At 34.4% G+C, this 26,936-nt stretch overlaps 1 protein-coding gene across 1 annotated transcript in view; it reads right to left on the bottom strand.

Moving 5' to 3' along the window:
* Positions 1-26,936, bottom strand: part of FER (fer (fps/fes related) tyrosine kinase) — a 435,538-nt gene that overhangs the window by 119,519 nt on the left and 289,083 nt on the right. Inside the window, exons 14-16 of the mRNA XM_011949316.1 lie at positions 19,137-19,193; positions 11,834-11,949; positions 8,372-8,466 (exon numbers count right to left, since the gene is read on the bottom strand). Of these exons, the coding sequence (XP_011804706.1) occupies positions 8,372-8,466; positions 11,834-11,949; positions 19,137-19,193 (268 nt within the window). The remainder of the gene's footprint in view (positions 1-8,371; positions 8,467-11,833; positions 11,950-19,136; positions 19,194-26,936) is intronic.

The following is a 26,936-nucleotide window of genomic DNA, read 5'->3' as shown; positions in this document are numbered from 1 at the left end:
AAAAAAAAAAAAGAATTAAAAAGTTCCAAATATACAAAACCTTGTTACGACAGTTTGTAATATTATTTTTACATCTCACTGACAAGAGGCTATACAATGCTTAATATAATATGCAATCCTTCAAAATGAATTTGTGAACCCCTGGGCTCAACGCTCTACCCTCCTTAGGCTCCCAAAGTGCTAGGATTACAGGATGAGCCACCAAGCCCAGCTGATTTACCTTCCTTAATATTAATGCATAAGGTTCATTGCTTCCACAAACTTGAGAAGAGTCCAGATATATTTTATCGTCATCATTTCTGAATACAGAGGCTAACTTATAATTAAAAAGGGATAAAATTTACAAATAAAAGAGTGGCATTACAGTATCTTTGGCTAATGCTGACGAGATCATGGCTTTTATTTGGTTTCTACATAATAGATTCTGAATATATATGGTACATCAGTGCAAGCAGGAAAAAATAAAACAATATTCACTTTTAACTTGAATTCAATACATTTTTTTTAAAATTTTGATTCAAATGATTTTCAGTTGTCTTTTAATCTTGGAAAAACAGTATTGGCTCCAAAGTGTTTTAATGAAATTATAGCTTGCCTTACAATTCTGATAAAACGAAAACTTCACACTGATACACACTGTTAGATTCATATATATTGGATAGGTTATTGGTAAAAATCTATTTGTAAAAACAAGCCATTTTACGTAAAATGTGGTTTTTATTTCAATTGAGTTCACCAGTTACCAGTCCTGCTCATACTTCTAACATTTGCATCAAATATAAGTAGACTGCCAATAAAGTACATTTTCTTATTATTTAAAATATTACACTAACCTTTGTTCATCTTTTGGAATTTTAAGACTTTTCCATGTATAGTAACAAAAATATATAAATGATCACCTACAAAGCCAAAAGTGAAACTCACAGTACCTTTAAAGAAATGTTCATTCATAACTCCTACACTTTCAATTGTGAAGGAACTTCAAATACCAAAGTCATTTAAAAAACAGAATCTAAGAGCAAGAGTGGTTCAGAACATGCTTTGTCCCGCTCACCATGCCACTTGCCTCTTTGCTGAAGGTACTTACTCATAGGTATAAATGCCATCAGAAGCTCAGAACATAAAAAGCATATTAGTAATACTACTCAGACATACATAATGCATCTATCGCTCAAATGTACCATGAAAACTTAATGTTTCTTAGAACATATCAACATTTCCTCATTAATAGAAAAAAATCCCTTGGCACTCTTTAAAACCACTCAAAGAGTTGACACAGTAATAGTTATAGATATTTTTCCTTTACAGGAGCGATCCTATTACCTGAAATAGTTATATTTTTATTTCATTTCTTATATTCTTCTTCTGGGTTAATGTCTTTATCATTTAGCTCAACCTCTGGGAAAGAATATATACTACTAGAATAGATGCCTACTAAAAAAAGAGTGCCCTACTAAGAGAGTATACCTAAAAAGCAATAGGAAAAACGATCAATATCACACACATAGAATGCCAATAGGTTACCAACTTATATCATATGTAAATTAAATGAAGTAACTCCAATTTACAAGGACATTAGTGACTTTAGTATCTGCAGGAATAGCCAGTTTAAACTATTCCATCTGTATTTGCTTTGGGATATTAAGTAGTAAGTGAAACACTAAAGTAATACAAGGTATCACCGGGGTCAGAAAGAAATATCAATTTAAAGTTGCTATCTTTCTAAACTTTGTTTCGAAAATGCATATATCAAACGTATTATGCATGATGTAAAATGACAACCAAGAGCACAATATTGTGACTTTTAGTAATGTAATACTCCTGAATTATAAAATAAAAATGGGAATGTCTAGATTTAGATAGTATCAGTTACCATAAGAAAGAAAAAAGTACTCATTTCTCCCAAATTGAAACTTACTGTGCACTAATTTATAATTGCATGCATTTAGGCTCATATCAAAGTTGTTTTAAAGGAATATTCTACCATCGTCTTCAAACAACACAAAATAATAAACTCCACAGTATTGGGTTTTCTTTAGTAATGTTTGCAACATTAAAAAATTCAGCCACTGAGTTGGCTATATCTTAAAATTTTTTGAATGAAATATTAATTAGAGAATTACTATGTTGTTCTTTTAATCGGCCTCAAAACTGATTACTGTGAAGTAAAATTGTAATATAATTGGCAATGGGTTAAACTATGTTAGGAAAGGCACCAGTTCAGACTTTGAGGACTCTTTTAGTGAGTACAAGCCAGGAGTCACATTCCTTAATCCTTTGTTGGCACAATTTATCCTTTCTACATTTATCAAGAGTGAAAGACACAAATGCCAGGCAAGTATCCAGACTCCAAATGCTGGGATTTGTTACCAAAGCAGCTGAAACTGTCATTGCCAGTTAACTACCATAGTAACCTTCCATAGCTGTGAAGTCACATAACTGAAACTGACTGTTAAAATCATGTGACCATATAAAATTTCACAGTAAATGGGAAGGGTGAAATGTTTATTTTTTAAAACAATTTAACTTTTTGGCAAAAATTAGTGAAATGTACTACAGAAATTACAAATGAAAATAAAAAATTGAAAGAAAAGGAATTTTGATAATTGAAAGATTTATATGTAAATCTTAAAGACATTTATGAGAACAATGTAAATAATCATGTCTAGATTTCTAAGCCTAAAATTTCTAAGCCTAAAATAAACTGAATCAACTGAATTACTTTTTTTAAACCATAAATAAGATGTCATGTTACAGAGGTGAGAAAAATTTTGACAACATCTTAAGTCTGGTGAAAACTCTTCAGAAAAGTTTCAAAGTCATAAGTCATTTTAAAATTAAGATGAGTTTGAGGATTGCCAAGGGCCATGCGTCTATGTGAACTGAGCAATGTACCAGATAATTTAACATTTAATTACTTCCAGGAAGTTCTGAACTTAAAAAGAACATTCAGGTCAAAACGAAGGGGGTAGTTACTAATCCCTAGTGAAAGACAAAGTTGAGATTGACATCTTTTTTCAGGTTTTCTAAAATTAATCAGCTTTACCCAGATAAGCACAGGCATTATTGTACTTGGAGGTTAAGGTGCTAAGTTTCCTATTTATCATGGTATCTTATTGCAGTCTTAATTTTTTTTTTTTTTTGAGACAATGTTTTGCTCTCTTGTGGCACATCAGTTGTATGTGATTTTTTTTTTTTTTTTTTTGAGACAAGGTTTCCCTCTGTTGTGGCACATCTGTTGTGATCAGTGGCATGATCACAGCTCACTGCAGACTCAACCTCCCTGCTTAAATGATACTTCCATCTCAGCCTCCTGAGTAGCTGGGTCTACAGGCACACATCACTGTATCTGGTTAATTAAAAAAAAATTCACAGAGACAGGATCTCACTACGTTGCCCAGGCAGTCTGAACTCCTGGATCTGGCAATCCTCCTGCCTCAGCCTCCCAAAGTGCTGGGATTATAAGTGTGAGCCACTGCATCCAGCCTCTTCTGCCCATCTTTAAACTGAGTTATTTGTTTTTCTACTATTGAGTTGTATGAGTTCTTTATACATTTTGGATAGTAACCCCTTATCAGGTATATGATTTCCAAGTAGTTTTCGCAATCTGTAGGTTGCTCTTTCATTGTACTGATTGTTTCCTTTGCTGTGCAGAAGCTTTTCAGTTTAATATAGTCCTATTTATTTATTTTTGCTTTTGTGGCCTGAGCCTTTGCTGTAATATCCAAAAAATCATCACCAAGGCCAATGTCCCAGAGTTTTTCCCCATGTTCTCTTCTAGGAGTTTCATAGTTTCTGAAATAGTTTTATTTTAGGTCTTTCATCCAATTTGAGATGATTTTTGTGTATGGTATAAATAAGGGTCCCATTTCATTCTTTTGCATGTGAAAATGCAGTTTTCCCAGCACTACCTGTCAGACAGACTATCCTTTCCCCTTTGTGCCTTCTTGTCAAAAATTAGTTGGTTGTATATGTTTGGATTTATTTCTGAGTCAAGACTTATTATAAAGCTACTGTCATCAAGACATTGTGGTATTGGCATGGAGACAAAAGGATTGAGAGAAAAGAACAGAGTCCAAAAATAAAGTCACATATAAGTATGGAAAAATGAATTTTATATGAAGGTAAAAAGTTAAGTCAAGAGAGAAAGAAGAGTCATTTAAAACAAGTGGTGCTGAAACAACTGGATATCTACATGCCAAAAATATAAACTTCTAACCATTTCTCACACCATATACAAAAATTAACTTGAAATGGGTCCTACACTCAACTATAAATTTTAAAACGTTAAAACTTCTAAAAGTAAAATTAGGAAAAAAACTTTTAGGAACTTGGGTTCAACGAAGTTTTCTTAGATATACCACCAAAAGTATGATCCATAAAAGAAAAATATAGATAAATTAAACTTTATCAAAATAAAGATGTTTTTCAAAAGACACTGTTAAGAGAATGAAAAGACAAGACATAGACTGACAGAAAAAGGATTTGTATCCAGATATGTAAAGAACCAAGACTCAATTATAAGAAACCAACCAACTCAGTTTTTAAAATAGGCAAATGATTTGGACACTTGACCAATGAAGATATACAAACGTCAAATAAGCACATGAAAACATGCATGACATCATTATTCAGTGGGAAAGGGCAAATTAAAATAACAATAAGATATAGAAGTATTAGAAAGACTAACAATTAACCAGGCCAAATAAGTGCTGACGAGGATGTGGAGGAACTGAAACTATCACAGACTGCTGTTGAGAATGTAAACTAGAACAAAAACTTTAGAAAGTAATTTGGTAGTTTCTTAAAAAATTTAACATGCAAATGCCATATGATCCATTCATTCCACTACTAGGCAGTTTCCCCAGAGAATGCAAGCATTTGTCCAGATGAAGCTTGTACAGGAAAGTTTACAGCAACTTCATTTAGAATAGCCCCAAACTGGAAATCATCCAAGTCTATCAAAAGCTGAATAGATAAACTGCAGTATATTCATTAAATAGAACTCCACTCAGCAATAAAAAGAATGACCTATTGATACACATTACAATATGGATTAATCTTAAAATAATTATACTTAGTGAAAAAAAGTGCTTACTGCATGATTCCATTTTTTAAGAGTTCTGAGAAATGCTCATAGTGACAGAAAGCAGCTTAGTGGTTGGCTGTGACAGGGTAGTAAAAGGTAGAAGAAAGGAATTACAAAGAGGCATGAGAAAACTTGGGTGCTATAGATTTGTTCAAAACATGTATCTGCCACATGAGCTTGATAGCCTCCATTACTTGTTTTTGTTTGTTTGTTTGTTTGTTTGTTTTTTGACAGAGTCTCACTCTTTCACTGAGGCTGGAGTGCAGTGACATGATCTTGGCTCACTGCAACCTCTACCTTCCGGGTTCAAGCTATTCTCCTCCCTCAGCCTCCCAAGTAGCTGGGATTACAGGCATGCACCACCACACTTGGCTAATTTTATTTTCAGTAGAGATGGGGTTTCACTATGTTGGCCAGGCTGGTCCCGAATGCCTGACTTCATGATTCAACCCCCTGGCCTCCCAAAGTGCTAGGATTACAGGAGTGAGCCACTGTTCCCAGCTGCCTCCATTACTTTTCTGATGAGACTTGTGACATTAATAAATGTGCGATATTACATAATGAGTTATATCATTACTTGAAATATCTGCATGACTTGGTGATCTGATATTTTCCGAATGACTGAAGCATAATACTATAAAATCATTCACGGGGAAAAGATGCATTCAAACTGCAAGATCAACAAATGAACTTAATGTAACTGAATATGAAAAGTTCACTAGTAAGGTTTGAGATTGCACATTGCAAACAGCCTTTAGGAGAATTTAGCAAAATCTACTATGGTAGATAGAATTTGAATATGGCCTCCCAAAGATGTCCTACCTCTAATACCTGGATCCCTATGAGTGTAAGTACTACTCATAATATGTTCTATCATGTACAGTTGACCTTAAAATAAGATTATCCAGATGTGCCTGATCTAATCATACAAGCCCTTTTAAAAGTAGAGAGTATTCTTTACCTAGTAACATAAGAGAAAGTTGGAAAAATTCAAAACACTTGAAGGATTTAGCAGGCCCATGCTGGCTTTGAAGATAGAAAGACCATGTGAAAAGGAATGTAGGCAACCTCAAGGGCTAAGAGATGCCCCTGGCAGACAGCAGGCAAAGAAATGGGAACTTTAGACATATAGCTGCAAGGGACATGATTCTGCCAGCAACTGAAAGAGTTTGGTAGCAGATTCTTCCCCAGAGTCTCCAGATAACAGCTCAGCCTGACATCCTGATTTTGGCTTTGTAAGACCCTGAGCAAAGAACACAGTTAAGGCTGCCAGGACTTCTAACCTACAGACCCTGTCAGGTAAAAAAATGGGTGTCACTTTAAGCCCTTAGATTGTGATAATTACTTAGGGAGAAATCAAAAGCTAATACATTTACATAAATCAAAATACAGAAACTTGGATCCAACAATCTCACTACTGAATTTTTACCTATAGATACACTTCCAAATGATTCTTATGGTTAGTCCAAGGATATTCATTGAACACTTTGTAAAAACAAATAATAAAAATGACCAAAGTATCCACAAATAAAGTTGTGGTTGAATAAATTATATAAATCCACAAAATGGAATATTCTGTAGCCATTACCAGAAAAAGGTAGAATTGTATAGATAACTGTGAAACAGTAAAACCATCACACATTATAGTAATACGAAAAAAAAAAGCAAGATCTGAAACACTGTTGGAGTATAATTTGTTTCATAATTAAATTTAAAGCATCTGCATTAAACATTTTTCTGGAAAAAAAATTCAAAAACTGTAAGCAGCAATTAGCTTTGAGATAGACTGAGTGGAAGGTTTCATTTTCAATTTTCTACCTTTCATTATATTTTCAATTTTCTAATGAAGTTTATTATTCTTATTCATTTAAAAAATATAAAGAGGTTACTAGTCAGAGTCTAGATAAACACTTGTTTGGCTCCTGTACAAAACTATCTTCTTTTGTTTTATTTAATTTGGACTTGCCATCTGGAATTTGCATCTATTGTCCTTTAACAATTACAGTAAGACCAAAATCACCTTTCCTCAAGTCCGTCCCATCTCCCAAATCTAAGTTTTTCAGTGGCATTCCTTATTATTCAGGGGCTTCATTTGCACCCATGTAAATGTTAGTATGCATTTATAATATTTACACATTTAAACTATTAAAACATACAATGTACCTAACACAGACAATGCCATCCTGATGAGGATAAAGATGATAATGAGCTAGGTATTCTGCAGTTACATGGTAATATTGAGAAATATTTCAATAGCAAGCAAAGTAGTATAACAAAATAGGACCAATAATTACAAATCATGAAAAACTAATTTCTGTAACAGAAATTAATGAGCTATCTACAATGTTTACTTAATATATTTTAATTAAAATTAGAAATGTTTTTCATATTTCTTTAAATTTCTCCTTAAATGAGTAAATAATTTTTAAAAGTAAAGCAAATTCCTTTCACTTATTAAATACTCTATTTGTAAAGTTTATGAGATCAAATTTTACTTCTGATTGTATTTTCTACAACAGGACGTTGGACAATGAAAAAAACTTTAAAACATACTATTAATATAGCACTTCAAAGTTTTCTTTGTCAAAAGTTGTTAACATAAAGGTGTTGAAAGTCACCAGAAATAAATACCAAGATATATTCATAGACGGATCACCTTTTTGTTTGTCCACATACGAAAGAAGTTCAAAATTCAAAAGTGACTCAAAGCATTGTGAGATTATTACATATGACCATCAAAAAAGAGGTTGTGCAGGGTGCTGTGGCTCATGTCTGTAATCCCAGCACTTTGTGAGGCCAAGGCAGGAGAATCACATGACCCCAGAAGTTCAAGACTAGCCTGAGCAACATAGTGAGACTCCATTTCTACAAAAAAATTATTAAAAATTAATTCAAACATTTAGAAGACAGGTTGTGTGGAGATGTACTTGGAAAATGATATGAAATGAACTAAATATAAGATAGTACTGTCACTGTTATAAAGTCTAAGTACACTATCTTTTTCTAGTGTTTTGCACATAAAGATTATATATAACTGAATTCCATATGTAACTATATTCTAATAATAAATTTGTCTTTTTAAAAAAGCAGTCAACATTTTCTAGAAAACAGCAAAGTGTTACAGCCTATAAAAATACTGACTATAGGTACAGACTCTTTTGTTATCTGGAAATGTAAAACAAAATCCTTGTTTTACAAGGAGAAATCAAAGAGACTGAACATATAAAAACAATAAAACATGACATTAAAATGTCATCATGCAAAATTATCAGATCACATTACCTGAAACCAGTTCCATAATGATGTAGACAGGCTGTCTTTGTGTGCAAACTCCTATAAGTTTGACAATATTGGGATGATCATATTGCTTGAGAATTCTAGATGAGATGAAAATATAAGAATAGTTATCATTTGAATAATAAAGCATTAATTTGTGATCACACATAGTGTTTACAACTAGAATACTCTTGAATCATAATTCAATTTTTAAAATTTCGGTATGACCCTAAATTATGATAAATTAGATGTATACACATAAGTAAAGTCTTCCCTCAGTATCTGTAGGAGATTGGTTTCAGGACCCCCGTGGATACTGAAATTTATGCATGTTCAAGTCTCTTACACAAAATGGTGCAATATTTGCACATAACCTACACGCATCCTCTTACGTATTTTAAACCATCTCCAGATTATTTATAAGACCTAATATAACGTAAATGTTATATAAATAGTTGTTATACTCTATGGTTTACGGAATAATAAGAAAAAAATTCTGTACATGTTCAGTACAGATACAATCATCAACTTTTTTCCCCCTAATATTTTTGTTCTGTGGCTCATCAAATCCACAGATACAGAACCCCATGGACACAGAGGCCCAACCATACTGGTACATATTGGCAACATAATATGGATGCAAATGAGTCAATTATCCTTAATTAAATATTCTTTTAAAAATTATTATCTACTCTGAATGATTAACAATCATGTTAAATAGAAATGAACTAGTTAATCTAAAACATGTACAACTCCCTTCAAATTATAATATCTGGTTTTAGCCACTACCACAAAAGTATAGCTGAGAAGTATTAGTGGGCCAAAAATTGTGAGCTGCTGGGGCAGCATACATATATTTATTTTTAACACACATACTTGATTTTAAAATACAGAAAATAAGAAATCATTTTATACTGGTAAATGCTACATTTCATTGGATTTTGTAATAGTTAAATAGTTTCTTGATCAGGATCAATTTCAAAATGGTAGAAACAAAAGTTCTGAGAAAGTTGGCAAATGAATAATTGAGTAATAGAGTTTCAACAGACACTTCAGCTGAAGCAAAGTTGACTTTGTTTGGATAAGGCCAAAATTTCATCAGTGGGCTATGAAAGTAGGATAGACTTGAAACCATGTCCCTAAAGAGTTAAGAAAAAAATCGCAACACAGTAATGACTAACAAAAATTCTTGAGTTTGCAGGATAGCACATAAAAAAAGAAACAACTTGCTCTATCACTGAAACTCCCGTTGTTTATAAAAGAACTGCTGAAACTGGTTAGAAGAAATAGGGCTAACTGGTATCTTTGCAGGAAAAAGCTTGCTAATATCACGGCCTAAATTTCCACTGCATGGTTTAGACTAACTCCCCCTGGATTTGCACATATGAACCATGAGATTGCATGAAGAGATAACCGTGTTTGGCCAAGGACTTTCCAGGCCTCCCATTTTCCCTTCCACCAATCACTTAGTAATTTCAGAATCTACCCCCTCAACCTTTTCTAATAAAAATATTGCTCTGAAATCATTAACAGTTGATGTTTAACGGTAAGTTTTTCTTTTCTCAAAGACCTGGTGTCACTGTATTGGCTTCTAGCACACTGGGCAGTGAGCCCCTTCTACTTGATAATGCACTCACCTATAGGACTCCAAACATGAGCTAAAAATAAACTAAATTCCCTCAGATGCCTATCTGTCCCAATCATTTCTATTACCAAGTCTTATTCTTTATTATCTTATCGACATAGTTATAAATTCACTCATATTTGAAAATTGCTGTATCCTTTCCTAAGAGAATGAAAAAGGTATCTTCGGAGAAAGACAAAAAATTTATGCATGCATTGGACATGTACAACTAAAGCAAGGAGAGCTATAAAAATGTTTTAGACAATATAAAAAGATAGAAATGAAAAGACAGACTGGGAAGAATTCTAAAGGAGATATTCTGCCAATAACTTTGGCCTTGCAACTTCTACTAGAAATTTAAAAGAAAGTTTTAATGATGTTTGACTTTAATACTTTAATTTCGCAGGTCAGAAACTGTTTTAAGAAATTTGCACAATACAGCATGAACTCAGATAATATTAAATATTTAAATATATACTTCTAGTGTATACTAGACGACACTTGGAAGTTTACATGAATGTAAGTTTCGTTTTTAACATAAAACTATAATTTCACCTTAAAAGAAGAAATTAAACTCTGCAATAAAAAAAGTTAGAAAGCAAGAAATTTAAATATTTTTGAAAATATGTGAGGCGCAGTCTTTTACCTTAATACTTATGAACAACTGTAAAATAACCAGGCTGTGAATTTCAGTTGTGTTCACATGCCTTTTAATTCATCACAATTTCTTTTCTGACTTGCCAACAAGTCATGAAAAAGGTTTACTTCTTTACTCTGCAGATAATATTTCATAAATGCATCCAACTACTGTAGCCATTGCCATTATTCATTTTTAGATGATGAATTAGTATATATATTAGTATATATACATGGCTCTATGCCATGTAACTTATGAATAGTTCCCTTGTTGCCATGGCAATATTCTCCCATTGCACTTTCCTTTTAATACACAAAAACATATGGATCCATGTATCCTCTTCCTTCCCCATCCATCCATCCACCCATCCATCCATCTGTCCATCAATTCATCCATTTCCCACCCACATGTCCATCCAGGTTACTCTTTCCAAAGTGGCTTCTGGAAAGATGCATTTGTTTTGTGTTTTGTTGTATATACTCAATTTTACCACTAACAGAAGAGTTTTAAGTATGTGCAACATAGGTAGCAGGTATTATTTTCTATTATTTAGCTAATAATAGAAAAAAAGAGAATCAATCATCTTAGAAGATTAGAAACAAAAAAATATGCACACTTTAGAAGAAATGCCAGATACTAAGCTGAAGAAATCTGAGGTTTTCAGAAATGAAACCTAACAGCTGAGAAAAGAGAAGCAGTACTATCTAAGGAGGGTAGGACAGATATAATTATATATTTAAAAGTATATGTAAGCTATACATTTGAAGAAGAAATCTAAGGTTCTCAGAAATGAAACCTAACGGTTGAGAAAACAGAACCAAGCGGTACTATCTAAGGAGGGTAGGAAAGATTTAATTATGTACTTAAACGTATATGTAAGCTGTACAGTTCATGTACATCATATAGTAATTTTTTATCATAATAAGCACAGTACTGCATATATACATATATATATGTATGTGTGATGAAAGAAAAATAATGTAACATTTTAAGAACTTGAATAATACTGCTTTTTAACACCTGGTTTGACTATGATTGCTGAATTGATCTGCAGACTATCACAAAACGATAGACTTTTGGATTCCACACTGTAAAAGTGCTTACCCCTACTATTTCAGTAAATCACAATTTAAGATGCCTTCAAACTTACATTTTAATAAATCATTTACATAATAAATATATATTTTGATTAATTTAAATAACTCACTTGGCTTCTTGTAAAAATTTTATTTTCAATTCCTGAGGAAGATCTTCTTTACATGTTTTAACAGCAACAGAAGTTTTATCCTTTAATGTGCCCTTATATACTTCACCAAAATTTCCCTGAAAATAGAAATATATTCATTGTCTGGGGTAAATGACAGCATGTAAATCTTTACCAAATACAAGCAAAGGTACCAAGGAGGAGGAAGGTGCTTACCTACACGTCAATATCACCTAAGATTAACTAATTTCTATCAGATATAAGAACTTCTAACTTTACTCTATGGCTAGGACATATTATGGTATAAAATGCCTGATTTGGCTGGGCATGGTGGCTCACTCCTGTAATCCCAGCACTTTGGGAGGCCGAGACGGGCAGATTACGAGGTCAGGAGATCGAGACCATCCTTGCTAACACAGTGAAACCCCATCTCTACCAAAAAAATACAAAAAAATTAGCTGAGTGTGGTGGCAGGTGCCTGTAGTCCAAGCTACTTGGGAGGCTGAGGCAGGAGAATGGCATGAACCCAGGAGGCAGGGCTTGCAGTGAGCGGAGACTGCGCCACTGCACTCCAGCCTGTGCAACACAGTGAGACTCCGTCTTTAAAAAAAAAAAAAAAAAAAAAAAAAAAGCTTGATTTATGGTGCATTTATTTTAGAAGAGAAGAAATTTTGAAATCTATTTTTAAAAATTAAATTAAAAACATTACAGAGAAGAAAAAAATAAGGCTAACACACTAGCACAACAGCTATTCTTGAATATTCTCTTAGGTTTTTTTACACTGCATATGTATTTTTTACATAGCTATAATTATACGATGCAAACTTTTTTTTTTTTTTTTTTGAGACAGAGGCTTACTCTGTCACCAGGCTGGAGTGCAGCAGCACAGTCTCAGCTCACTGCAACCTCCGCCTTCCAGGTTCAAGCGATTCTCCTGCCTCAACCTCCCCAGTGCCTGGGACTACAGGCGCACACCACTATGTCCAGCTAATTTTTGTATTTTTAGTAGAGACAGGGTTTTAGCATATTGGCCAGGATGGTCTCGATCTCTTGACCTCGTGATCTGCCCGCCTCGGCCACCCAAACTGCTGGGATTACAGGCATGAGCCACCGCACCTGGCGTATGCAAACATTTTATAATAAACTTTAATGCTATTGTTGAGCAAGAAGTAACTAAACTAGAAGTCTGCTATACTTACTGAGTTTTTAGAGCACTAAGATGAATGTAACTCTTAATGTTTAAAGTTCACAAAATTTATACCTTGAACTATTGCTTATTAATAAATAAAATTAAAATACTTTAAAATATTTTTAACAAGTCATATTCAATTTTTACTATTTAATAGTCAACTCAAATATTTATAAAACAATGGTAAATCATGTTTTCATAAAAATAAACATACTTAAAAGTAAACATTCATGATAAATTTAAAAAAGGAAAATGTGAGCTTCACATCTCTGTTATTCTCAAGAGATTGTCTTTTACCCACAATTGTCAGATTATTTATTACATCAGAGGTAGAGCTGAGAGAAGATATTATTAATTTACATGGTTACTGCTGGGCCTCCACTTACCTAAAGCACTTACAATTCAGCTTGTCTAAAACTTACTGTTCTATTAATCAAAAGATTTTTCCTGGCTATATTACTTTTTTCAGTTACTAGAACCATCATTTGCCTTGTAAGCATTCAGACCCTACCTCCATAATACTTTTTGTCTTATCCCTTGCATCTCAGAAAGGTTACACTGATTCATGATCTCAATTCTGTTACCTAAGCTGATCTCATCTTCAGTCCCTCACCTCTCCAATCCACCTAGAACAGCACTGCCAGATTAATCTTTCCAGAGAAAACTTTGATTATACTACTGCTTTGCTCAATATCTATCCTTCAATTACTATCACTTTCTTGGCCTCTATATAGCTCCATATTATAACCCCTAACTGTTATACGTGTTCTGAACTCAAATACATAGTGATCCCTAAATACATGTCATGCCTTTTCTACATTTTTCCCTCTGTGGAAAACTCCCACCTCCAATCAGAAGCTGATACCTCATCTTTAAGTCCATTTTTTATGCCCCTCATTCATGAACTTTCTTGATTTTCCCAAAATTACGTCTCCTGTCCCTGAATACACATCTCCCCATTGCCCTTTGTGTCTTTCTAATGGTTTCTGCCCTATTTTAAGAGGTACTGGCATGTACAAGGCATTTGAAAAATTTACACATTAATTTAGCAACCATTATCCAGAGAATGTCAACTCTATCAATGGTGGTCAGGGGGCCAATCTTCAGACACTGAGAAACGACTATGCTTTCCCAGACCACCTCTTCTCTATCCAAAGAGGTGAGGAGGAAGCCCAGGACACTCATCACTCTGTACCACTGAATCATTCAAGATAAACCTTTGCTTTAAAGGGGAGGTGGGGGGCTGAATATGAGATCAGCTTAGGTGACAGAATTGAGATCCTGAATCAGGTTAACCTTTCTAAGATGCAAAGGGTGAGACGAAAAGTCATGAAGCATGACTTCATCTCTGCTGCTGCCCTTCAGTCCCTGAGGACAAATCTTATGCCCCTTGACTGTGTTTACATCAGTCAACGTAAGATGACCGTGGTCTTAGGTTAATCTTCATCTTTCCCTCTCCAGCCCCCTCAGATTCAGCATACTTCTATTTGATCCTCCTTTCTCATCTATCCCCAACTTGCATAGTGCCTTCTGGAATTCATGGTCCATCATCCTCAAAATTATATTTTCAATCTATTCTTTGATCATTTCCTTTAACTTCCTGTTCTAACAAAATAATGGCTCTTATTAGAGAAGACCCAAATGGTGGATGAACTTCCTTTTGCCATCTAAACTTAAGTGATGACCCACATATAATCCTACCATTGCCCTGCAGATAGAACACAGTGTTCTATTACCTACTTATTACTGGTTTTAAACCATTATCTCTCCCACATTCCTGAAACTCTCAGCTTTGAAAATTTGTCACTCAATTGTATTACCCACTATTCCTCACTCCAGCTGTCATTTACTAAATTTGAAAACATTTTGTTTATTGACAATTTGAGCCCTTGGGTAACTGTCAGTCTACCCAGTGTCCTAATACTTTGTAATTTCAATAGACATTTAAAGGTCCTTCCAACAATTCAAACTTTCAGTTTCTTGATCATCTCTCCTCCAATTATCTTGCACTCCAATCTATTTTCTAGGGTCATATCTTAAACTATGCCATACCTATAATGCAAATGCTCTATAACATCTATCTCATTTGTCTCATCTTCTGGTTGGTTTCTGTCTTTCTAGCTTACGTCCTCTTCTTTTTGGAATACTTATCCAGACTTCAAAACTCCTTTGACTTTATAGGAACTGACAGTCATTAGGTTCTATCACCCTTTACATCTTTCTCTTATTATATTCTCCTCCTCCTGTATTCCACCTTAAATTCCATGGTCAATAACTACAACTGCCTTCCCATACATTCTCAATTTATTTGCTCTTCTGTTAATTTGTAAAACTCCCTTGGCAAATCTACAAGTCTGATTAAATCCAAAACTCTGCCTACTCTGCACCTATAAAGCTAATATGGCTGGAGAAAAACCATAATCATGCTGACTGATTTAACTTTAAATTCATGAACACAAACCCTTAGGGGGCCCTTAACGTACTCAATAATCATATTATAATTTTTTAGACCACTCACACTCCTCGTTTTCTGGATGACTGCTTCTCTTCTATTCTCTTCTCAAATCTCCCATCCTCATTCTTTGCTGATGCTTTTGATTCCTACTTCATTTCAAGAATCAAAGCAATGTAAAGAGAACTTTGGGCTCTTGTTGCTCTACTGACCCACCTACCAATCTTCCTCGCTGTTATAAAAAGTCAACTACTGTGTTTCTATTAAAGTCAATCCTTCATTGTGAACTAAACTGCATTCCCTCTTACCTACTCAAGGATGATGCTGTAGCAATTTCTCTCTCTCTCTCTTAAATGATGAATTTTCACTAGATTATTCCCAACTGCAAACTAGTATGCTATTATTTTTCTCAAGTTAAACAATAACAATTACAAAGCACAAATCATTCTCTTGAAACTATCACCCCACATCTCTGATTTCTTTTGCAGCAAAACTTTAAGGAATTACATCTTTGCTACCTCTAATTCTCTCCTCCCGTTCTTCTCAAATCCATTCCAAATTGGCTTTCACCTAAAGCATCCCAAGGAAACTGCTCAGGCAAGTCACCAGTGATCTTCTCACTGCTAAATCCCATCTCGTTTGGCTTTTCAGCATCATCTGACACAACTGATCACTCTCTTCCTTGGTATACACTTTCTCCTGTTGTCTTCCAAGGCATCATATCTCCTGGTTTTCTGCCTTCTTACTTGGCTGCTCTTTTCAACCTCCTTTGGGGACTGCTTCTCTTATTTCCACCTCTTAATGTTCCAGTGAGCAAGGCTCAATCCTTGATCTTCTTCTCTTCTTCATCTAGACTCACTCCATTGTTGAATTCATCTAATTGTATTAAGTACCAGCTATATACTAACACCTACCAGATTTGTACTTTTGATTCAGACCTCTTTTCTCTAACTCCAGACTTGATACCCAATAATTTCCATCATCCCCACTTGGAAGTCTAATAGAAAAACTCAATACATCCAAAACTGAACACCTCTTCTCATTCCCTGAAATCTTTTACACTTAGGACTGAAATCTTTCTCTAATACCCCATATACAGAGTGCATCAGGATATTCAATTGGTTCAATTTCAAAAATACATCCAGAACTCACTACTTCACACCACCTCAATTGCTATCATCTTAATCTAGCATCATCTTTTAGTCAGGTAAGTTCAACTGCTTCCTAACCTTTCCAAGTTGTCAGCCTATTTTCACAACTCCCAGAATAACTTTTTTAAAAAGATCATGCCATTCCTCCTCTCAAAATTGCCCACCAGCTCACCATTTCATTCATAATCAGAGCCAAACTAATTACAATGACTTACAAGGCCAATGTAATTTATACCCTCCTCACCTTACAGACTTCCTCTCCTATCATATTCCCTTTGCTTACTGTTACAACCAAAATGCCTCCCTTGTTCTTAAAACACAGTTTGCATTGGCTGTTTACTCTGCATAGATCCCTCTTCCCTCAGATGTCCATGTGGCTAAATTTCCCACCTCCTTCAAGTCTTTATTCAAAAGTAAACATAAGATAATAAGGTTTATCTGGACTTCCTACTAAAAACAGCAACTACAACTAGTAACATTTCCAATCCCTCTATATTTTCACGGGACTTAGCAGCCTCTAACATTACAAAATTTACCTATTTATTATGCTTATTGCTTATCTTCTCCTTCTAGAGAGATTATCAAGCTCCATAAGAGAAAGGATTTCTGACTACTTGCTCAATGATACTGTAAAATGTGCCCAGAAAAGTGCCTTGCACATAGTAGGCATTCAAAAAACACTGGATGGCTGAATATTTACTGAATACCAACTATCGACTATAGCTGCACCTGATACTGTATATCAAGTACAGTCTGCTAAAAATACAGTGTTGAATACAAAAAAAACTCAGCGTTCCTGCCATTATCTTATATTACAACTTAACTCCAAAGTCTCTAACGACAGGAACCATGGCTAATTGTCTTAATTAGCCATGCACTCTTAAGCAGTATACTGTAAATGATTATTTAAAATAGGCAGTGAAAAATATTAAACAACCATTTTCTTGTACTTAAAAATACTGGATGAAATTAAGCTACACATTGCCTCAAAGTCTCAGTCTTTTATTTAAAATAAATTCATTGAGACTGACATATTACTTGTTGTTGAGAAAATAATTATTCTTTGAAATAGTCTAAGGAGATAAATTCCTCCTAATACTAAACACAAAAATAGAAATATTTCTCTTTAACTAAAAATATTTTTTCCATAGTACTAAAAAGTCTGTCCTTCTCAACATATTCTGCTTTTATTTCAGTAAATGCTTTAGTTTTAAAATTTATTATTTAACTGTATCATGGAAATTAATCTTTGTAATATTTTTTGTTCTAGTCACTGCTACTGAGTTACCTAGAGCAAGGGAAAGAAGAAATATTTCCTTAAGGATGAGGAAAGAAACCCAGAGGAAATAACATATGAGTCACTGCTTTTAGCTTGAAGTTCTTTAGAATTTACTTACTAAATATGTCAATAAAAATCTGCTTTCCAATAACAATCTGATGCTTCCATTTGGGAAAGGTATTTTAAAATAATAAATGATAAGAACCCTGCAAACTACATTATTTCAACAGATATTTACTTTCTCAGAAATTTTTTAAAAATGGGGAAAATAGTCAATTCATCAAGTTTACATTTGAATTAAAAAAGTAATGAATAATCATTTATCTAAAATGTTGAGCCTTAATTAAGTTCAGTACTGATCACTCATATGTATATTGGCTTTTCCTAAATGTATATTTTATACTATTTTTTGTATCACGCCATGAAGATAAACTGAATTTGTATTTTTATATATTAATAGAAACATTGCTAATTAAGTCATTGACAAAAAAGTGAGTACTTATTCACTGGAACTCAATTATAAATAAACTATTATTAATAAATTTTCAAATAGTTCATTTGGTTAATTCTCAAGTATCCACCATTATTGTTAAATAACATATACTTGACTATGGCCTATGAGTTCAAAGAAACTTCCAACTATGTTGGAAGAAAAGGAACTTTTATTATATATAGTTGCTTTTTCTGATTAATAGAACTAGTTATAAAATTAATATTTATATTGAAACAAGTATCTTGTCCACATTTTTAGATTCAAATATGCCCAGTGTTCCAGTGTTGTTACATACTGTAATTCTATATACAATCCTGAAATCCCAAGAGGCTGTATGTCATTTTTTCCTGAACTATCACATGTAACCAGAAACAAAAAGAACAAGAATTTTGGGTATTTATTTAAACTTTTATTATCTCACTGTTTCTTTTCAAATCTCAGTTCACTAGTTTTGACTTTACTGCATACTGAAATAAAATCATTATGATTTTTAGTCCTTCCAGGGGAAAACACACACATAATATTCTTAAAAGTTAAGAATCATCCTTAAACCTTTCAAAGACTTTCACACATCTATTTCAGTGAGCATCACAATATTGATAACAGATACAGTACTGCATTCTGGTTAATGTGTAATGTGCCTCGCGGCAATATAAGAAAAGCTTTGAAGAAAACGAAAAAATCTGCAGTCTTCAGAATCAATATAGAGACTTCTAGTTATTTAGCTCAGTTGATTACATACCTTGCCCAGTAATTCTCCCAGTGTGACATCTTCATGACTGAGAATCCATTTCTTGTCCTACAGCAAAGAATAAGAACTGTTGTTTAGTACAAGCAAGGGTACGCTTCTTGAAGTTGCATTTGAGCCAGTGGAAAATAGACCTAAAGGGATAGTTCATTCAGACCATTCAATCAACAGCACACTAAGAAGTTATAACCCCAAGATGCTATAAAACAGATTTAAGAAACGATACTACACAATAGGATATTAAAGTCTACATTACAGCCAAATTCCATCAGAAATCTCAGCCTTTGAAATGATAGTATCCCTGTAACTAGAACACAGCATGCACTTTCCACCAACCATAAAGTTTATGTTATGCTATTATTTGTCATTTCAAAAAGCTGTCATAAGGCCATGAGGGAGTTTGATTTTACGATGCAAAATTTTCAGTTCTCATTAATCTTAGAAATTATTTTTCTACTCAAATCATATTACTAAGAGCTAATTTTTCCACATATAAATGGGCCATGAGTTATAGCTGTCTCTGACACTTCATACAGTCCCATATCTTTCCCAAGTAATTTCCTGTGGTATAATAAAGCAACAAACACCAACTACAGTATCACTCGGGTGCATAAGGCCAGTGATGCAAACATATTGTTGGAAGAGAGCATCCCATTATCTGATCTCAAGAACCAATTACTAGAGGATATTTTATCACGTAAAAAAAGTTCAACTACGAAACCCCACAATACCACAAAGTAAGAAAAATTATGTTTTTTAATGGAGGAAGGAAAAAGGGAAAAAGTAAGAGAAAAGGAGGGGAGGAATGAAAAGGAAAGAAAGAGAGGAAGGGAACAAAAAAAGGAGGGGAGTAGGAAGGAAGAGGTGGAGGAAGAGTATCCTGACTGATATATTTTATTTATGAGTTAGGTTTCTTATTAATGTTAGAGTGTAGTTTTCTCCTCATTACAAAGATGGATTGAAATGTAATTATGATCTATGAGTTGTAACAAGTAATCAGACATCCTGAAGTAAAAATTCACCCTAACTATGACTTTAAAATGTCCTGGACAGTTATTTGAAGTGCTTTACCTTCTGAAATACCATGTGGCAAACACTCAAACAACACTCTCTGTTAGGTAAACAAAGGGACAACACTGATTTTTAAAATGCAATAGTTTTCATGCATAGTTTTTCCTCCTAAATATAAAGTTAATGCTATAAAGATCCTGGAAGAAAACTTAGGAGGATAACCTCATGATCAAGTGGGTAAGCAAAGGTTTCTCAGAGAAGCACAAAAAACACTAACTATAAAAAAGAAATGAAAACTGGACCTCATCAAAATTGAAAACATTTATTCAAAAGCATCATTTTAAAAATGAAAAGACAAACTATAACCTGGGAGAACATTTTTGCAATACTGAATTTCTATCTGATAAAGCATTTGTATGAAGAACATATACAAAACTGGTATCTCAACAATAAAACAAAGAACCCAGTTCAAGAAATTGTGTTAAAAAAGTTCAGAAAAGATGATGAACAAACAGCCAGTAAGAACATCAGAGACACTTAACATCGTTAGTTACCAGTGATATACAAATACAAATCACAGTAAGATGGTACTTCATTACTTCATACCCATTAAGACACTAAAATTAAAAAGATTAACAATATCAAGAGATTCTGAGGGTGTGGAGCAACTGTAATCCTTATGTATCGCTGGTGAAAATGCAAAAGCATTATTTTCCCAAATGCAAAAAAAGCATTTTTGCATTTGGGAAAATAATTTGGAAGTTTCTCATAAAGTTAAACATACACATCCCATGACTCAAATTGCTCTCCTAGGAATTAACCAAAGATAAATGAAAACATACATCCACAAAAATATTCATCAAAAAATGTTGGAAGCAGCTCTATTTGTAATAGCCAAAAACTAGAAACAACTCAGATGTCCATCAAAAAGAAAACTGATAAACACATTTTGGTACATTCAGGCAACTGAATACTATTCAGCAATAAAAAGGTACTTACTACGGATGCATATAACAGAGCACTTGCAAATCATTTTTGCTGAGCTAATAAATCTAGACAAACTTTACATACATAGACACTAATTCCATTTACATAAAATTCTAGAGAATGACAATCTATAATACTAGATATCAGAGAAGTGGTTGCTTGGGGCAGGAGTTGAGAAAGAATGACTGCAAAAGGGAAAAAAGCAACTTTGTGGGGGCATTATAAAAATGTTCAATTCCTGGCTAATATGGTGAAACCCCATCTCTACTAAAAATACAAAAATTAGCTGGGCGTGGTGGTGCACACCTGTAGTCCTAGCTACTCAGGAGGCTAAGGCAGGAGAATCACTTGAACCCAGGAAGTGGAGGTTGCAGTGAGCCAAGACTGAGCCACTGCAGTCCAGCCTGGCGACAGAGCAAGACTCTGTCCAAAAAAAAAAAAAAGTTCAATTTATTGGTATTTCATTGAACTATATATTTAAAACCTGTGGAAAATTTTATTTTATATAAATTACACATCCATAAAGTTCATTTTTAAATAAAAAATAAAAGAGCTGTACTTTCCATTTGAGTAGCAGTTCTGGGGTTTAATTCTCCACCCCATACCCTATATACAGAAGCAAACGTTATTCTTCAAAGAGTGCCATCTGGCAGTCAGGAAAGTTATTTTAAAGTTGCAAATTGATTCTTGGACAGCTTTTCCACCTTAGACAATGATAACCTAGGCAGTTCAGCCCAATCCTTGTAGTGCAAACCACTGAAAAAACAGGATGAAATGTAGAAACAAAAACACAAAAAGAAAAAACAACAAAGAAAACCCCTAAACATCCATTTAAAGGCGCTGGAGAGCTACTAAAATAGTGAAGGATTGAGAGACTAAAGCCAGGTTAAGAAAAGAAGTCATGTCAAGGATTTATAGGCTACTTTTACCCTTGAATGCACATGGTCATTGTGAAAGCAGAAGCCAATAGTTCAAAAAATACAGAGGGAGAGTTCACGGCCTGCAAGGAGAAAAGGCTCTGACAAAACACCCCAGGCTTTTAACAGATCCCAAACATACCACACTGTGGTAGAAAAAGTAACCTGGAAATCAAAAGAAGTAAGCCTACCTTCTAAACATGTCCATCAGGGATTGAATTAAATTAGGGATTGGCAAACTAAGTCTGCAGACCAAACTGGTTCACTGTCTGTCATACGAAATTTGAATTTCAGTGTCCTTAGATAACTTATCAATAGATCTACAGAAATTATCCAGTCTAAGTTATAGACAGAAAAAAAAAAAAAGAACAGTAGAGAACAGAATATTGGTCAGCAGAAACAGGAGGTGTGGGGGATTGAGGAATGGAGGTAAGTTGACCAAATGGTACAAAATCTCAGTTAGATGGGAGGAGTAAGTTTCCAAGATCTATTGCACAGCAAAGTGACCATGGTTAATAATAATGTATTTCTATTTCAAAATTGCTACAAAAAACTCCAGATTTTAAATGATCTCACTACCAAAAATAAGTTATGTGAAGTGATGGATATGTTAATTAGCTTGATATAATCATTCCACAATGTATATACAATTATTATTTGTTAATTAAAAGTAAAAATGTAAATAATAAAAAAAGACACATGACTCAGTCTGTAAGAGGCAGGGATAAATGCCTGAGGAGAATTCAGTGGCTATTTTGATCAGAATTTGGTACCTGCCATTTCTGTGGATATTCTGCAGAAGTGTTGATAGAGGGGCAAACTCCCAATCTGTTAAATTGGAGAAAGATGGGGTAGAACTACCAACCCTCTCACCCTTAGGTATTAAATGGAACATTCCTACGAGGCTGCTAAGTGGTTGAGAAAGACATTCAATTCAGTTATACGATGATGCTAAAACTTTACTTATGCCTCTGAAATGGTATCAGAGGACAAGTCAAAACTAAATTAGGGAACATGGACATTGAATAACGCAGAGTTGGAGAATGGAGAGCTGCTGAAGAAGCCTGGAACTCTGCTTTTACCTTCATTTTTACTGACTTTTCTTCTCTCCCCTTCTAGCCAAAGGAAAGAAAAGTCACACTCAGAAGACATGGCCAAAGACAGCTGCAGCTCGTTCCTTAACAACTGCCCCACAGCTGGTTTATCCTAAAGTGATTGTACTACGTATTTCTGGTCTCTATCTTTGCTCTGTTTTCTGTAAAGGGACAAGGAGACTTTTTGCAGCCTTCTCAGATGTAGAGAAAAAACAGAAGAAATGGAAGCAGACTGCCTCTTAGTCTCTTTCAAGAAATAGGAATAGTAGCTTTATCAGTCCACAGGTTAATGAATGAAAATAAAAGTTGTAATTAAGTATAAATCATCAATAGAAACAAGGCAAAGACATAAAAGATGTATTATAATAGGAATGAATAGAGTTGACAGAGTTATATTTAACATTTCATTTGCTTGCAAGTGATCTGTGACCATACAGAAATATCTACACAACTATGTTCAAAACTAATGCTTAAATTTCTGTGATCTTGAAGCTACAACAGATTGACTTAGACTCCTGACATGTTAATATTTGGATTCTATTCTTTCTGTTAATTCATGAGAATTAATACATCATGATTACAGTAAAAGAAAAAATCCACTTTTCCTATTTATCAATTCTCTTATCTTAGAGATATTCTGGAGATATAAATTATGCGCTTTGGTAATCACTGTAAGATATGGGCCGCATACAAAGATTTTGGTGGCCTTATAAACCCATGAAATCACAGTGTACTTTCTAATTGCCTAAGCATATAATACTTATTTTTATTAATTGATTTGTGAGTGAGACTGAGAAAAGGAAGAAATGAATGAGATGGACTAACTGCCCTTCTGGGAAGCTGGCTGACACTACTGAATCTAGTTCTAATAACTTGTGGATGTGAGGTAGCTTACTGTCCCTGTCTTAGTTTGGGTTCTCTCGGAAGCAGACTCTGGGACAAGGATTCAAATGCAAGTAGTAGTTAATTTGAGAAGCGCAAGGAACAGAAGGAAAAAGAGATGTAATACAGGGAAGTGGGGGCAACCAATAAGGTAAGCTATTAAGGTAGCCACTTCACTGTTGCCAACTCTGGAAAATGAGACAAGCCAAAAGCCTCAGAATTAGCGCACCCAACAGGTATTTATTTATATGCAAATTCCTGAGTAGCATTGGTTGAGGGGTGCAGAAAAATGAGTGTTAATCCTTGGCAATTCTTGTGGCAGACATGGGCAGAGGACCCTTCTGTGGACCTACTAAACAGGCCAAAGATGAAAACACCTGCAACTGAAAGTTGTCCAGAGTATAATGAGAGGTATGATGGGTATAAGTAGGGCACTAACAGCATCTAGTCCATCCCCTTTATTATTGATGTATCCTGATCTTCCTGAAGATTTAGAATCCAAGTGGATTCTCCAGGCCTTCCTATAATTCCTGTTCTTACTAAATTCTTTTTCTTTTTTTTAAGAGCGAGGGTCTTGCCATCTTGTTCAAGCTGGTCTTGAACTCCTGGCCTCCAGCAATCCTCCCACCTCAGCCTCTGAGGAGGTGGGATTACAGACATGCACCATCATACCTTGCTCTCTGAAATCCTATCTTTACCGGAGTGCAAATCTCTCTCCTCTTTCTACCCTTATTCTAAGCCTCCTACATACATATTTGTAGGTAGAGTCCAAACTACTCACTGAATATAGAGAAAAATGTGTTTAAATTTCAGTATGTATAAAGTAGTTATACACACGTTAATAAAGAAGCAATGGGTAATTCTAATTTAACAATTAGGTAAGCTAAACAATAACCATGAGTTAGGTCGGTTAAACAAGTATCTAATATAATTTACAGATATTAACATTTGAGTTTTTAAAAATCATAGTTAATATTTGGTGTGAGTTTTCTTGTTACTGACCTTGTCCTGAACCTCTTATGTAATATTTTATAGTATATACCTATCTTCCACCATCTCTAGTTATGTGACTTCTGACACATAAGTATGTGTCTGGAACTTACCTTCCCTTTTCATAGAGTTTCAATGCTTGGAAGAAGTACTCCAATATACTCTAGCAGTTACATTATCTTCATTAATGTTCATATTCTTGAATTAAACTTAATACTACCAGCATAAAATAACTTTCCATTTTTTTTTCCAAAAATGCATGAGAATGCACCTAATATCTATTTCTAAATAGATACCTAAAGTTTTACAAAGTTCTATATACAAAATAGAAATTATAATTATAAATAATGCTAGAAAACTGTTCCAATATCTCATAAAATATCTTCCAAAGGCAGTATTTTTATAAACAACAAATTGTGGAAATATTCAGGACACTTAAAAGTTGCCTACAAAGTGAAACTTACGAAGTAAAATTCAATATTCTAATGTTATTTCTTAGAAATGATGAAATTTGGGGCCGGGTGTGGTGGCTCACACCTGTAATCCCAGTATTCTGGGAGGCCTGGGGGGACAGATCGCTCGAGTTCAGGAGTTTGAGACCAGCCTGGGCAATATGGTGAAATCCTGTGTCTACAAAAAATACAAAAAAATTAGCCGGGCATGGTGGTGTGTGCCTGTAGTCCCAGATACTTAGAAGGCTGAGATGGGAGGATCACTTGAGCCTGGGAGGGGGAGGCTGCAGTGAGCTGAGACTGCACCACTGCAATCCAGCCTAGGTGACACAGTGAGACCGCATCTCAAAAAATAAAAAATGTATATATATATAAAGCAGTATTGATTAATTCACAAAGTGAATTAAAGGAAAAGTATTTCTCAAACACACTTGAGATTAAACTTTGTAACTAAATCATCAGGTAATTTCCAAATTAATTCCTTAGAGTGAATTTTTAAATATCATTCTTCCTTACAGTTAAACACATCACAGTGAGTACCTTCACGGAGAAAGTGTATTTAACTCACAAAAACTGGTTTCATGGAAACTTGAAAGTTTATTCACTACATTCATGATGGCTGACAACTTCAAATTCCTTCCATTCTAGCTCTGGGACTGCAAATAAAATTAATTGACCTGAGATTTATCTCTTTTTTTCCTTTTCTGAAAAGGAGGCAAGTAAGAAATGGCATCATTAACTGGTAAACAGAAGAATGAAAACTAGAAGTACACACCTAAGATACTGTTCAAAATCAGCCTGCTCCTACGATAACAATGACAATGAAATATAATGGTAGTCTTTGGGAAGAAGGAGGACTCCTGAAGAGAACAGGCAAGAGGTTGGGTTCAGCACACACACCATACGCGAATAGGATCTCTATAGTCAAAGAAACTATCAGGAAAAGCTTTTTCCAGGACTCAATTTGAGATGCAATATAACATACAAAAAGATATAAAAAGTAGTCTGGAATATACCAGACAATGCCAACTTACTAAAAGATAACCAAAACAGTGAAATAGCATGGTAGGCAAAGAATGGAAGCCTACAGATTGGCTCAGACTAGCTCCAAATACATCTTACTGTATATATGGTATATGCACATATATCATATGTACATGTGCATATTTCTGCACACTGTGCCAGAAATTTAAAGATATGTGAATTCAAAGTAAGTTAAACATGGTTCCTATTCTCAAGAGCTTTAATATAGGCATATGAAAAATTAAGAGGCTATTCTGGGGGGCGGAGCAAGATGGCCGAATAGGAACAGCTCCAGTCTTCAACTCCCAGCGCGAAGGACACAGAAGACCGGTGATTTCTGCAGTTTCAACTGAGGTACTGGGGTCATCTCACTAGTGAGTGCTGGACAATCGGTGCTGGTCAGCTGTTGCAGCCCGACCAGCGAGAGCTGAAGCAGGG

The sequence above is a fragment of the Colobus angolensis genome, unplaced genomic scaffold (assembly GCF_000951035.1).
Source record: "Colobus angolensis palliatus isolate OR3802 unplaced genomic scaffold, Cang.pa_1.0 Scaffold298, whole genome shotgun sequence".
Taxonomy (NCBI): Eukaryota; Metazoa; Chordata; class Mammalia; order Primates; family Cercopithecidae; genus Colobus; species Colobus angolensis.
The sequence above is the reverse complement of the archived record's forward strand: the minus strand, read 5'-3'. Positions and strand labels throughout refer to the sequence as shown.